Genomic DNA, 15,124 nt, shown 5'->3' with positions numbered 1-15,124 from the left:
ACACATATAGCAACTCTTCTTCGGCGACTAATCTACAATATATTTATCTTCTTCTTCTTGTAGTTTCTTCTCCTATTGGAGGTTGGCTATCATTACAGCTATCTGTACCTTATTGGCGGCTGCTATGAAAAGATCTACTGGGCTACAACTATACCACTCTCTTAAGTTTCTCAGCCAGGAAATTCTTCTTCTACCTATGGATCTTTTCCCCTTAATTTTGCCCTTTATTATGAGCCTTAATATCTCATATTTCGTACCTCTAGTAATATGGCCCAAACATTCCAGCTTGCTTGTTTTGATGTTCTTTATCACCTCGCAATCCTTTTGTAGCCTTCTTAACAATTCTGCATTCGTAACTCGTTGAATCCAGGGTATATTATATTTATAATGTTGTTTATTTGTTTTAGGTATTTCACCTAAACGTGTGAGTAACGCAATATGGCGCAATACTTGGATTCGGATCACCGTCAAATGTTGTCTCCACAATATCAAACCAGATCTCTGGATATGAGCACCAAACTTCAAGACAATAAACCATCCTTCTGCATAGACGCTTTATTATCTAGATCGGATGCTTTACTTGCTAGAACAGATTCCATAATAACCAGAACGACAGATCGAGATCAGGTCAACTCTCCCGAAACCTCACGAAGTATATCCCCAACCTCAACAAGAAGTAGAAGCCCTCCTATATCCCCTGGCAGCGAAGAAGTACCGCAAAGCACATTCGTCCCGAGGCCAGGGTTACTGAGTCACATCTATCCCAACGGGGGAGGATTCTATGGGTATCAGTCACAAAACCAGAGCTCCGCATTCCATTCGTTAGATGGAAGTATGGTTCAAAAAGTTCATATGCCTGTTGGACACCACAACCAAAATCACATTCATCAGATGCAGCTGGAATGGTTTGCAAGAACTGGCATGTTTTATCCGAGGTTACCAGATTTAACAGGTAAGTTTTCGTTTGTTTTCTATTTAAATTTGTTCAAATATTGCGAACCAATTTCTCAATCAACATTTATAGTACGTTCTTTAACGGTAAAATATTGCAAAACCTATAAATTTTAAAGAACCGCTTGGATTGACATGAAATTTGGCATACACATAGCTCACACGTCAGAGAAAAAAAGTGATATTGTGCCGATGTGTGCTTTTACTCTGGGGGTGAGTTTCACCCTCTCTTGGGGGTGAAAAAATACATGTCCAAAATGAGTCCGGAAATGCATAAAATGGCTGATTGTCAATACTTTTCGAGTTATTTGCGAGTGAATATGTTCATTTTTCAACCAAATACATTCTTAGCAAAAATATAGCCTGTAAAAAATTGAAAAAAATGGTGTATATGTTAGGGCTCTATACCTAGCAGAAGCAGCGTTATAGCTAATCAAAAATTGGTTCATATTCGTCAAATTCGAAATCGAATATTTCACTGAGAAATAATCAAAAAATGAAGCAGTTTTTCGGAAAAACTCATTTCAACTTTTTTTATAGCGTTTAAAAAAGCTTTATTTCTGCTTTACAAAAAAATTTCTAGCATCAAAAGTAAACAAGTTACGCTCAAAATAAAGTTGGTGCCTTTTGTTTTGATAAAAAAATCGGGAAAATCACCCCCTAATTATCATATCTAATGAACGTAATCGTTACGACTTCACAAATTTTTTTACTCGTATATGTATTGTTTATATGATCTGTAGGTCTCATCGGTTCAACGTGTTTATTTTTGAAAGGGCTGCAGTTAAAAGGATTTGAACGAGTCACTAATCACGACTGTATGCAAATTTAGAATCACCAAATCTTAACCAGTTTTTTTCTTACAGAGAAACAAAAAATACAAAATATTCAGAAAAGCATAGCCGATTTTTTTTTGTTCCTTAAGATGTGTGGTACCTCTGACAATTTTTAAGATATTATGAAACAAAGCATGTTTTTCAAAATTAATTTTTTTTTAAATTATACTTTAAAACCAAATTTTTTCCAAAATTTTTTATAATTAAAACCAAAGACTTTCTACAAGAGTTAGGAACAATATTTTTTCTAAGAGTCTTTAAAAAATTACCAAATCTTAATCAATTAATTTAATTAATATGAAAATTCATGTACAAATTAATTCTTTGACAAGGTTGTCAAAACCAAATTTCAACATAATTAGTTAGCATGACGACGATCTTGGTTTCCACGACGATGATTCAAAACGACTGTTATTGTCTACCGATTTGACTTTCGAATATTATGTCAAAATAATTTTATTTCATCGAATTGTCGCGTTAATTTCATTAAAACAGAAACACAATAAGATATATTTGAAATAAATTAGTAAATAATATCTAAATATTAGTTTATTGCATGTATTATAATTACTTTAAGGCCATATTAACATATCTAAATTAACACGCGTGCGGAAAAGTAAAAACCGCGTGCGGAAAAGTACACGCGTGCGGAAAAGTGAAACTTTCTAAACTAAAATGCGAAAGTAGACATTTTTGCACGCTCGTAGAAAAAATTATTTATCAATATGTTGTTGTGGTTAATGGTGCGAGTCTTATATTTTATTGAAAGATTTTTTATTATGTCCTTGATTAGTGAGATGTTCAGATCATTGATGCGAAAAAATGAAGGCATTTAAAACACACCGGCGCGAAATTTTGCTTCTAAGCCTTTAAGGCCATCGGTACATAATTCGCAAATATTTTATATCCCTACTTTATCTGTCTTTGCACGGCAAATTATGTGTAGTAAAATTCACACTGGTATGGATATGTAACCATTACTAGAATGTCATTCTACTTGACAATGTCATCATTAACTTTAAAGAGATGGCTTTTGAATGTTCTTGAATAACTGTTATTTGTATAATTGCAAATTATTAATTCAGTTAATAAATATGATTATTTCATTCATAGGAGATTCTGATCAATAGAAAGCTACAGAAATCTGAATTAAATCGATAATTTTTGATAATCTCCCGTCGTTTTTGAAATCAGTACAAAGAGAAGAACCCAAATATCAAATAAAAAGGTGAAAGTAATTTAAAATAAACTAAGGGATGGTATGGAGGGTGAGAGGGTGCCTTTCCCAGCACACTTAAATATGGCATAATGTCTCCTCCTTGTGGAAGACATTATGCGTGACTTAAACTCCAGTGGTTCAAAATTTATTTAAGATGGATAGTTTGATCTGAGAAGTACTGTATATCTATAGATATATTATATACGTGTATATCTAATACAATGTAACAGTATGGTACAATATTATAGTGATAGCGATAATTTGTGGTAAGCTTAACTCATTTAGAATTCAAAATATGGCGGCAAGAACGCGCAAGGAATATCCATTTGCTGTCTCATAATATCATATTTTTCGGTTTATTTCGGTAATTTCAACAATTATATTCATTATTTTACTAATTCTTCTTCTTTATTTATCCAAATCAATCAATCTTTCCCAAAAAATAGCCAAACAACCACTTCCATGCCCCATATCGAGTGAGATAGAGATATAAAAGCTTGTGTAAAATATTGTTAACAACGTACACTAGATTACAAATCTACATACTTCACTTTAAAGCATAGGCGGGACAATTTTTGGAGAAAAGGGAGTCGTATATCCTTTAGATTTTTTTGGTCGACCAACTTTGAGTATGAATTTTTTTGCATTTTGTAATTTAGATTGTAACAAAAATGCTTAGGAATGATCTAAATTGATTCTAGAATTTATCTGGTAGGATTTTTTGGTAGAAAAATGAAGGAAATATGGATGGAAGCGCAGATCCACAACGTTTATTCTAGCAAATAGATACATACATTGTTAAAGTCAAAGATGAATATTTTATGTTAAAAATTTATTTAATGCATGTAGATCAGATGATATTATAACAAACAGTACAGTGTTAAGTGTTGCTTGTGATGGGATGATGTCATTGGTGCTCGTAAAAATGGCGTCTATTAAATTTTAATCAAAATTGCGAATTTAAACACTAAAATAACCATTCTATAAAACAATATTATATAAATAAGATACAGTCGTATATTTTGCATGTAAAATTTTATCTTCAAAGCCTTGTTTTTTGCTTCCAACGCCTTCAAAAGACCGTTAACATCGACCTATTTATAAACTTATATCAACTCAAGTTTAGTGGTTTTTGTGGCATCCCTTTTGGTTTTGTTTAATTAATTTACAGCGTTTTTGTCGATAAACTTTCAAATATTGTCAAGGAAACACACTTGGAGTGAGATAACCGTAGTCTGTTTCATGAGAAAATGTGCGATTTTGTTCTAGAATGTGTGTGTTATCTTGAAATACTTTTGAAAACATGTCTAAGACGAAGTTTTTATCAGTTATGTAATTCAGTGTATCCTGTGAATTTAAATTTAGTAGCGTGGGACTGACCAATACTACGATATACGTAACTTGTTAGGAGTCAACAACTGATATACTACTTTTATATGAATGAATTCTAGTAACCTTGTAAACTTTTAAACCCATTGATTTAAATATGGAGAAATATACAACTTGCACAGAATGCATTGCATTTGAATTTTGCCCAGTAGATTAAGTTGCTACCAGAACTACCTCATTTAAAGATGTAAGAAATCTTCCCATTTGTAGTTTTTAATGCAATATAAAAATGTTCTATCTTATAAAATATTAAGGCAGTCTAGGCGCCAAAAACATCGAAGAAATCAAAACAAAATTCAGACAGAGTCAACAATTCATACCACTCATATACTTTTCTCATGAATGAACAACACCAACATTGTAAACTTTTACATTCATTCATTTAAACATAGTCAAATAGACGATTTACCCATAACTCATTGCGTTTAAAATTGGCCCAGTAGATCCAGTTGCTACTAAAATTACCTTCCATAACTATGAAATCTCCCCTTCTCTAGTATTTTAAAGCAATATAAAAATTTCATATCCTACAAAAAATTTAGACTAGTCTAGGCCCTAAGAACAATGGGAAGAAATCAAAGCAAAGGTCTGACAGAGTCACCAACCGATATACCTTTATAATAAATGAATACCACCAATTTTGTACACTTTTACACTCATTGATATAAATATGGAAAAATACACAACAACACATATTTCATTGCATTTGAAATTGGCCTAGTAGATCACGTCGTTACTAGAATGACACTATTTACTTTAAAAAGGTATAAATCTTCCCATTTCTAGTTTTATATAAATCTAGACACCAAACAACATTGGGAAAAATCAATATACAAGCAAGAAAGATTATAGGCACAAAAAAGAAAAACCAGAAAAGAATGGTTCAATGATGAGTGTAAAGAGGCTACACAAAAACAAAATTAAGAACATCAGAAATATATGGAATGAAGAACCAGAGAAAGAAGAGCATGACCTACGAAGGTGCAAGACAGAATTGCCGATAAAATATGCTGAACAGAGAATAATTTCCCATCTTATAAAAAATTCGTGTAGTTACAAAAATTGTAATACATTCACTTTAGGTTTAAAATAATCCTGCCAAACAACTCTCTAAGTTTTAACAAAGTTCATTGAATATTCTGACAGCGAAAACAGGTCGTACTTTTTGATCATACGCTTTGTTCAGTAAATGGGAATGGTTCTTTAAGTTTTCCTGATATTTAGTACCATTTACGTAAACCAGTGACAGTGATTTCACTGAAGTTACTTATAGCTTATTTGAAATTTCTGACAAAGAGAATATAAATAAATTTTACAAAAATTCATGTTCAGTATCAGCAATGCTCGAGTAAGCTATAATAATTGCTATATAAGTTGTCCTTTTACATACTCATTTTGAAGTCTTTTGCTGCTAGTTCATTTTAAAATAAAGCTTTAATTTGTGTATATTGAAGAAAACCAGATGAGAAGGTATTATCATAATAATAAAGTCCAAATATCTTTTTATAGGAAGTTTTATCTGTACTGCTGTATATTCATTTAAACACAACTGATGTTTCATACAAGCTTGAGAAACATGATCTGTTTCATCATTTTCGTAGCCTTAACATAAAATATATGGTGGAATTTCACTGTATTTTGAATAAAAGCATTATTTCAGTTAGTTTTAATAAAAAAATCATTTATTCGAACAGCTACATATATAGCTTTATCCCGAAAAGAAAAGTTTTGTGTTCACACATGATTATCATATTGAGATTAACTTAGACCTTTCTAGTTTGCATTTTTACTAAACAACATTAAACTATCTATTCCTGAATAATTATATATTCTATGTATATATATTCTTTAAGTATTTTTATTTATTAATTTATAAATTCTTGATGCCAATAAATTTTTTATATTAATTTAATTATTATTCCGATATAATAATTTTTGGTGCCGCTACTGTGTAACTTATCGTTAAGCCTTGTGTTCGTGTGACTAATACTTTTTATTAATGAACTTCGTGTGCTGGTTAAACCACCGTCGTTTTTTATATTAACACCAAGGCGTACCATAAATTAGTGGGATGTTAGTATTTTTATTTTTCTTCTTCTTCTTCTTCTCCTTCTTCTTCTTTTTATTTATAAGCAATTCTGCTTGTTCATTGGCGGATTGATACCTCTATGGAAGGCTGTCACCCCACCTTTGGCGCGGTTCGCTGATATTTTTTCTTCTTCCACTGATCGGTGATTTATCTCTTGCTATTTTGACCACACGTGTCTCCCCCATTCTGGTTATGTGGTTATTCCATTATTTTTTCTATTAAGTGTCCATTCGTTTATATGTTATAGTCAAAGCCCGAATTTCAGGCACTCCTAGGTTTGACTAGGCAATCCTCAGGTCTAACTGACGGTCTTAGTCAAAGCCCGAAATAAATTATAGTTTCGGCCTTTGACTAGTTAAACCTAGGTGAAACTACGTTGGTCAGGCAAAGGTCGAAATTTAATTTGATAAAATCTGGCTTTGACTAGTCAAACCCCGATCTAGCTTAAAATGTCGTAATCTATTAGATTAGGTTTAATAAAACGTCATTTTTTAATTTTAATGTTTATTATTTTTATATTGTCGTAATTAAAATAAAAAAATAGTGTTTATTCTCACATGTTGAGCCATTATGGCATTGAGAGTTACACAATACGTTAAATCTTTAAAATTGCATAATTTTGAAGAGCATTTCTGATTGCAATAGCATTTTATAAAGCTTTGTAATCCAAATTTAGAATCTTTTGTACTAATTTCTCTTAGAGACAGTTAACTTCTGAAACATCTTCGAAATTAAGAAAATTCCCTTTGCATTATATTATTTGATTTCTTGAAAAAAGTGTGTTTATTGTTCCGTATTTCGTACCAACTTCCGTCAATTGTTTTATCTTCTATGATACCCAAAATATTTCGAGCATCTCCTTTGGCTGTATCCAAGCTAGGGATCGGTATTGTAACAGTTTTTCCGATCGAAATTGGAGGAATTTTTTGAAGTTATACTTCTTTACGGGCGTAATGACGGTGAAATTTTATATGGTAAAACCTAGCGACCGGGCGCATGCGCATTATAACTTTGTTCTGATTGGATGTTCAGATGACATGACAAAAATTATCCAATATGGCAGCTGTGGGACTGTGGTTTGGTTATAATGTATGCTTGTTGCGTTTTAAAATTTGTAGGAAGAAAAACAACAAACAAAAAGTTGTTAATGGTTATACTGCCTTTTTAAATAGTTTTCATATTATATTTTTGGGCTTATTTACATAGAAGAGATGATTGTTGCATGCCAATGTGAAAGATCATCAAACTGTGACTAGTATACCTGCCGCAGATCTCGCTTATTCAAAGCTAAAGCATCTTTCACTGGTAAGTGTTTTATAAATAGTTGATCAAATTTTGTTATGATATTTGAACATAGCCACTTTGCACGACGCAAGTGATTGCGAAATTTATTAGTCGTTATACGGGCTCCGATACCTACCTTGAACCTACCAAAATACATAAGTAGTATGTAATACTTTTATTTACATAATTTGATTACCATCAAAATGTCTATCAATATTCACGTAATATATTGTTTGCTTACTCTATGTTTTGTTGTATTTTGTCAATTCTAAATCATTTCAATTCAAAATCAAAATAATTTGATTTACATAAGTTAAAAATGTCAAAAGGTTAATCTATTTAGTTAGTCGATCTTCGCACATAATGACAAGCTGTCTCTGTGGCGAAGTTTTAATGCGAGTGAATCCCAATACAACGCAAATACCAGCCGCGTGGTAAGTTGGTTCGAATCCCAATAGAAACTTTAATTTTTTTATTTTTTTTATACATTTTATGATTGTAAGTATATTTATTACATAATTTTATTTTCAGAAAATACGTATTTAGTTAAAAATTTTTTCGACAATTAATGTTCAGAAATCATGTGTGGCATTTTTAATGTGTTTGTGTGTGTTTTATTTTTTTATTATTTTAATTTTTGACACTGTTTTAATAAAAATGTTTGAGAAGTAGTAAGTATAAATTAATTTAATATTTAAATAAAATATAAATAAAAAGTATATTAATTTCGTTTATAATGATATAATCATATAATAGAAGTATAACTTCTTACGTGCGTACAAAGTACACACACATTCTTTTTTTTTCACTTAATTGTTCCATAGAATTAGCCTGGGAATAAAGACCTTCAGTCGCCTTTCCTTTATTTATTTTAATCTTTTCTGTGTGTGTACAACGCATACATATATGTAAGTTTTCTTTCAAAACCTTCATATTATGCACCAACTGTGCTGTCAGCGTATACAACATGTCTGTGGCATGTACCACCTCTTTTTGGAAAATACAACAAACCACATCTGAGGAAGTAATCTGAATTGTTTTACAATTTTCTTCCTCTCCTAGTGACGACGGCCAGGAGCTGTGTTAGTATTATGGTGATCCTTAGTTTTTCTCCTATTGCAATATCTTCTTTCGCAGTTGACGATAAAACAATTGGCGGTGTATATAGAAATAAGGAAACGAAAATAAGGTACGAAATAAGGAAAAATAAACACACATTTTTTTCAAGAAACTAGATAAGGGAATGCAAAGAGAATTTACTTAATTTCGAAGATGTTCCAGACGTTAAGCTTTCTCTAAGATAAATTAGTACAAAAGATCCTAAATTTGGAGGACAAGACTTTATAAAATGCTACTGCAATAGGAAATGCTCTTCAAAATTATACAGTGTGTCCACGGTTGGGGTGCCCAAGAGGAAAAACTTTTTTATTTTCAACTTTAGCGAAAAATGTCATTCTTGATAAAAATTTTTGCTTATTCTAAAACCCCATAAAACGAAGTAAAATTGAAGTTTTTCAAAACATGCTTAATGTTGTAGCCAATTTTATGCAAATCCCTATAAATTTTTGCCGTAAGTTCAAAATCGTAAAAATAATCTAGTGTTGCTAAGCTACAATGTAACTTCGTAGCTGTCAACTCCGATAAATAATTTGCAAATTGTCATTCTTTTTCGATAAGACAATGTTAAACATCCAACAAAGAATTTATCTTGTAAATATTGCAGATTTGAAACAAGCAATCATTAATGCCATCAGAGGAATCACCCCAGACATGCTAATAAACGCTTATAAAGAATTTAAAAATAGGGTGGAGAGATGTTTTGAAGTTGGTGGAGGTTACGTCGAATAGTTGTTGTTTTATTTACTGTTAGTTTTCCTATTTTCCTTTATTATTGTTTTGTTATTAATATTTAAATTTACTGTCTTCCTTTTATATGGTTTTAGAACAAGCAACATATTTACCAAGAATGACAGTTCACAAGATAATCATTGTTGAACGCTTGACGAAAAAAAAATGACAATTCGCAAATTATTTGTCGGAGTTAACAGTTGCTAAGTTACATTGTAGCTTAGCAACACTAGATCATGTATTGTTACGATTTCGAACTTGGTGCAAAAATGTAAAAGTCTTTACATAAAATTGGCTTCAAAATTAAGCAGGTTTTGAAAAACTTGAATTTTATTTCATTTTAATGGGTTTTAGAACAAGCAAAACTTTTTATCAAGAATAACATTTTTCTTTGGGGCACCCCAACCGTGGACACACTGTATAAGTATAAAAGGTCTAACGTATTTTGCAAATCTAAATGCCATAATGCCTCAACATGTAAGAATGAACACTAATTTTTTTTTATTTTAACTACAACAATATAAAAATAATAAACATTAAAATTAAAGAATGACGTTTTATTAAACCTAATATAACAAATTACGACATTTTAATAGCTGATCGGGGTTTGACTAGTCAAACCCCGATTTCATAAAATTAAATTTCGACCTTTGCCTGACCAACTTAGTCTCTCCTAGGTTTGACTAGTCAAAGACCGAAACTGTAATTTAATTCGGGCTTTGACTAAGACCGTCAGTCAGACCTGAGGATTGCCTAGTCAAACCTATGAGTGCCTGAAATTCGGGCTTTGACTATAAAATATACACTGCACGACTGCACGTTACATTGTCTTCTAATGTCTTCACTCCCCTTTCGATCTCTCAGCGTATTTCCCGTAATTCTTCTCAGTACTCTCATCTCTGCCGTTTCTAGTAGTCTTTGTATTGTGGATTTATCGGGTCTTGTTTCTGATGCATATGTCATTATTGGTCGTACACTGGCTTTATAAATTCTTGACGCCAGTTTTTAGTGTTTCGCCATATACGAGTAGTGTTATTAGACTCTCTAATTGCTAAGCCACTTTATTTGTTTTTTGTACTTGATTCTTCACTTCTTTGTCCAGGTCTCCGTAACTTGACAATGTAGAAACTTGACAGTAGAAATGCCCTCAAGTTCTATTTTAAAAATATTACTCAGTGTCTAATATAAGTACTTTTCAAAATCTTTTTAAATAGACCATCTGTTTTACCTTACGACCTGTAATTTAGCCATTTTAACTATGTCGCTGGGGGTAATACGCTCTATTCATGGCATGACTCTAGCTGCTGCATCTTTTTCAAAACTATTTTCGGATTTTTGGTAACTTCGTTACTTTAAGGGGATAGGCGCAAAATGTCGCCTGTCAAATTGTTCAATGTGTTTTAAATGTATTAATTTTTTTCGAATCCTGAAAAAACTAATAGATATTTTTGAAAAATTTAAACGCAGAATGAAAGATTGCATTATTATCGAGAGCCGAAGTCCCTTAGAATAACCAACAAGATTCTTTTAAATGAAATATTTGAAATTAAAAGTCACACTAAATTTTCTCTTTTTTTCACCTCTGTAACTTATTAAAATAAACATTTCAGAAGTTTTCAGGGATTTTCGGCCCTTGGCAATAACGTAGTCTTTCATTCTGCGTTTAAATTTTTCAAAAATACTTATTAGTTTTTTCAGAATTAAAAAAAAATGAATCCATTTAAACACATTGAACATTTTGACAGGCGACATTTTGCGCCTATGACTATTTCGCTGGTGTCGCTTCCAACAAAAAATGGTAAAAACTTGTTTCGCATATCTGTTACGTGGAGACATTTTAGTCCAGAGAAATAAGATTTTTCTCGTGACACATCCCCCTCCAGGCCGAAACCAAATTTTTTGAGTAGATATTAATAACCTATAATATGTTTCCTGTAGCCGATTTTGATGATATCCATAGTTATAAGCAAATAAAAATCAAAAAACGGTAAATTTTCGCTTTTTTTGTCTATTACTAAAAAGTGAAGCACTCTAAACAAATTTAAGAATAAGAAACTCATAAATCATTTAAAAAACTTCAATATGGCGTTCGCTGAATATGTCTATCCTTATTTGTTGCTTAGAAAATTGCAAAATAAATCATAAATTTTGAGATTTTATAAATGTTCATAACTTATGTAAAAATTAAGTTAGAACCTTCTTATTACACGAAATGCTGAGACTTCTTGTGCTTAAATTATATTTTAAATTTCAAAGCAATTGGTCAAATAGTTTAAAAGTTATTTAATTTGTTTATCCCAAATTCATCTTTTTTGCAACATATAAGAAAATTATGAGATTGCAGTAATACTTCGGACAGTTTATGAAAGAAGAACATTTATACTACCAACTTAATTAAAAAAACTTGACAAAAAATAATTTTAAACAGTGTTAATTATTTTGCAAAAACATGTCGATTTTTTGCTTACTTATAAACAATTAGAATAATTTCTTAACCGTTATCCTTAAAAAAATTATTTTTTCATATTTAGAAAGACTGAATTTTTATACACATTTAGAAAGAAAAACAATTGTCCTAGGACAATTAGGGACGAAGTTAGCCCCCCCTTTTTTTAATTCACATGTCCTTGCAAAATAATTTTGCAATATTTAGAATTATTTTTTGTCATTTTTTTTTATTAAATTTATAGTGTAAATCTTCTTCTTTCATAAACTATCCAAAGTATTGCTGTATTTTCATCATTTTCTGACTTACAGTTTGCAAAAAAATTAATTTGGGATAATCAAATTAAATAACTTTTAAACTATTTGACCGATTGCTTTGAAATTTAGAGTATAATTTAACCAGAAGTCTGAGCATTTCGTAAGAAGGTTCTAAGTTAATTTTTACATAAGTTATGAATATTTATAAACACTCAAATTTTATGATTTATTTTGCAATTGTCTAAGCAACCAATAAGGATAGACATATTCAGCGAACGCCATATTGAAGTTTTTTTATACGATTTATGAGTTTCTTACACTCAAATTTGTTTAAAATGCTTAACTTTTTGGTAATAGACGATAAAAGCGAAAATTTACCGTTTTTTGACCTTCATTTGTTTATAACTATATATCATCAAAATCGGCTGCAGGAAACATATATTTATTATTATATAGATTATTATTATAGATGCCCATACTACTCAAAAAATTTGATTTCGGCCTGGAGGGGGTTGTGTCACCAACAGGATATTTTTTTCCTTATTTCTCTGAACTATTTGTTAATTTTGGTTGTACTTTCCTAACTGAGTGCTCTGAGTGCTCGAAGTTGAATAACAAAGAGGAAAGTGGATGGCCTTTGTCTTAGACCTGTTTCGATTTGAAACACCTTTGGTGTGCTGCTGTCAACTCTGATACTTGCACATGAATTATGCACACATATGGGCTAATCTTACCATCTTTCGGGGTAAGTACTCTCATATCCACTATTACCTGTTTTTTATATCCCTGTTTACAGAGTCATATGCTTGTTTCAGATCTACAAAAATTTAATGTACATCTTTGTTGCATTCCCAGTTCATTTCTAAAATTTGGCGCAAGATAAAGATCTGGTCTATTCTTGGACCTTCTGGTCGTAAACCACGTTGGTAATCACCTATTATTTCTTCTGCGTACCGAATTAATCAGGACTCGATGGTAAGGATGTAAGACTGATCTCAAACTTATATCTTCAACAAAAAGCAACAGTTCGATTCGAAAATGAACTGTCCGAAATCTCCACAGTTTGAAAAGGAGTTAGACAGGGTTGCATACTGTCACCAGCATTATTTAACATATACTCTGAAAACATCTTTAAAGAGGCCTTGGAGGAATCAGATGGTATTATAGTAAATGGATAACTTATAAACAATATTAGAAATTGCAGACAATAGTGTATTTCTGGCAGATAGTGTGCAGTAACTCCAAAGAATGGTGGATAATGTTGTAGAAGAATGTAACAAACACTGCCTAAAAATAAATTGTAAGAAGACAAAAATAATGATCGTTAGTAAGAACACCAACATAAACGCCCAAATTACAATAAACAATACACCGTTAGAAAGATTACAGAAAATATGCTCTCTGGGCTGCAATATTAAAAAGTTTATTTGAAGAAAGTGTATTTTTTTGTTCTTTTTAATGGCGGCACAGACTCGTTTGTTTAATATTGTATTTAATTACAGAGTAATTTCCACATATTAATATATTTTTCAAATTCCGCTCTGTACCGCCATTCTTTATTATATTACGAATATATGTGCCAAATATCTCGAAAAAATATTCAAAATTACAGCCGCAATCTTGGAACGCGTTTTTGCTACCTGTTGATCGCTACTGTTTCCTCTTAAGGATAATTGGGATCATAGCTACTAAATAAAAACTCGTATTAAAAAAGACAGAAGCTCTGTTTAAGAAGATTATCTGTGACTTATCTTTAAGTATCAATATACGCATAAGAATTCTTAGATGTTACGTCTTTCCTCCTCTACGGAGTAGAAAGCTGAAGTCTTACAGAAGATGCACAACTAACATAACTATTCTCCACATGGTAAGAAAAGACAAAGAAATTATTAACACCGTGTTTAGGATACGTTAGGTTAATTTTCATTAAATATATTAAATAATATGAAAATACCATATGTTCAGAATAAAAGTTTTTTGTTCAACCAAACCCCGTACATTTAATTACGGTATATTAATTAATCGAACAATTAAAACAGTTTAACTGCAACGACTCCATTACGGGAACCAAATTTCGACGTTTCATGCACTAAACAATAAATAACGTAGCAAAAAACAATAAGCGGTATGTTACATATTCATAAATCGATAGAGAATTTTCAATTTTTGACGAATTGTTCATTCATTGTCGAAAATTCCAGTGTCAATATTTCCGCTTCAGATAAACTCGCCGTAAATATTTGCGATGCATTCGCTACAAACATATCTATCAAAATCTTTAATAGTCTACTATTGAAATATTTATGATGTCTTTTTTGTCATTTATATTTTTTAATAAAATAAACAAACTAGATGAAATTATAGCATTAGCCGAAGAACAACAAAGTTTTAGGTCGGGAATATCAAGCACCGACGCTATTATTTAGGTATAATGAGGCAAGTTCAAGAGAAATCATTAGAATACAACATACCAGCGTATTTGTGTCTATGGGCCTTAAGAAGGCATTTGACAGGGTAAAACTTACTTACTTACTTTACTCCTCTTGATTCCGTTTGGTACATAGGGCCTCTACAGTCTCCCTCCATTCATCTCTGTTTCTGGCCAGGGCTTTCACCTCTTTCCATGTTAACCTATTGTCTTCTAGCTCTCTGGTAATATTTCTTTTCCAGGATGTCATTGGTCTGCCTTGTTTTCTTTTTCCAGTTGGTTGGTAATCCAGGGCTTGTTTGGTTATATCATCTTCATTTTTCCTTAATGTGTGTCCAATAAACTTCCATTTGCGTCTATTTATCGTTTTGGCTATC

General features: G+C 31.4%; 1 protein-coding gene across 3 annotated transcripts in view; it reads left to right on the top strand.

The window, feature by feature from the left end:
- The window catches only part of LOC114326880 (homeobox protein Hox-B7-like), a 171,367-nt gene that overhangs the window by 66,820 nt on the left and 89,423 nt on the right, over positions 1 to 15,124 (top strand). For all 3 annotated transcript variants that reach the window (XR_007697627.1, XM_050648843.1, XM_028275335.2), the window contains exon 2: positions 408 to 952. Coding sequence is in view for 2 of the 3 variants with exons in the window: in XM_050648843.1 (XP_050504800.1) it covers positions 439 to 952 (514 nt within the window). In the remaining variant the exon portion in view is untranslated. The remainder of the gene's footprint in view (positions 1 to 407; positions 953 to 15,124) is intronic.

The sequence above is a fragment of the Diabrotica virgifera genome, chromosome 4, assembly GCF_917563875.1.
Source record: "Diabrotica virgifera virgifera chromosome 4, PGI_DIABVI_V3a".
Classification (NCBI taxonomy): Eukaryota; Metazoa; Arthropoda; class Insecta; order Coleoptera; family Chrysomelidae; genus Diabrotica; species Diabrotica virgifera.
Note: the sequence above shows the minus strand (reverse complement) of the source record. Positions and strands in the feature narration are given on the sequence as shown.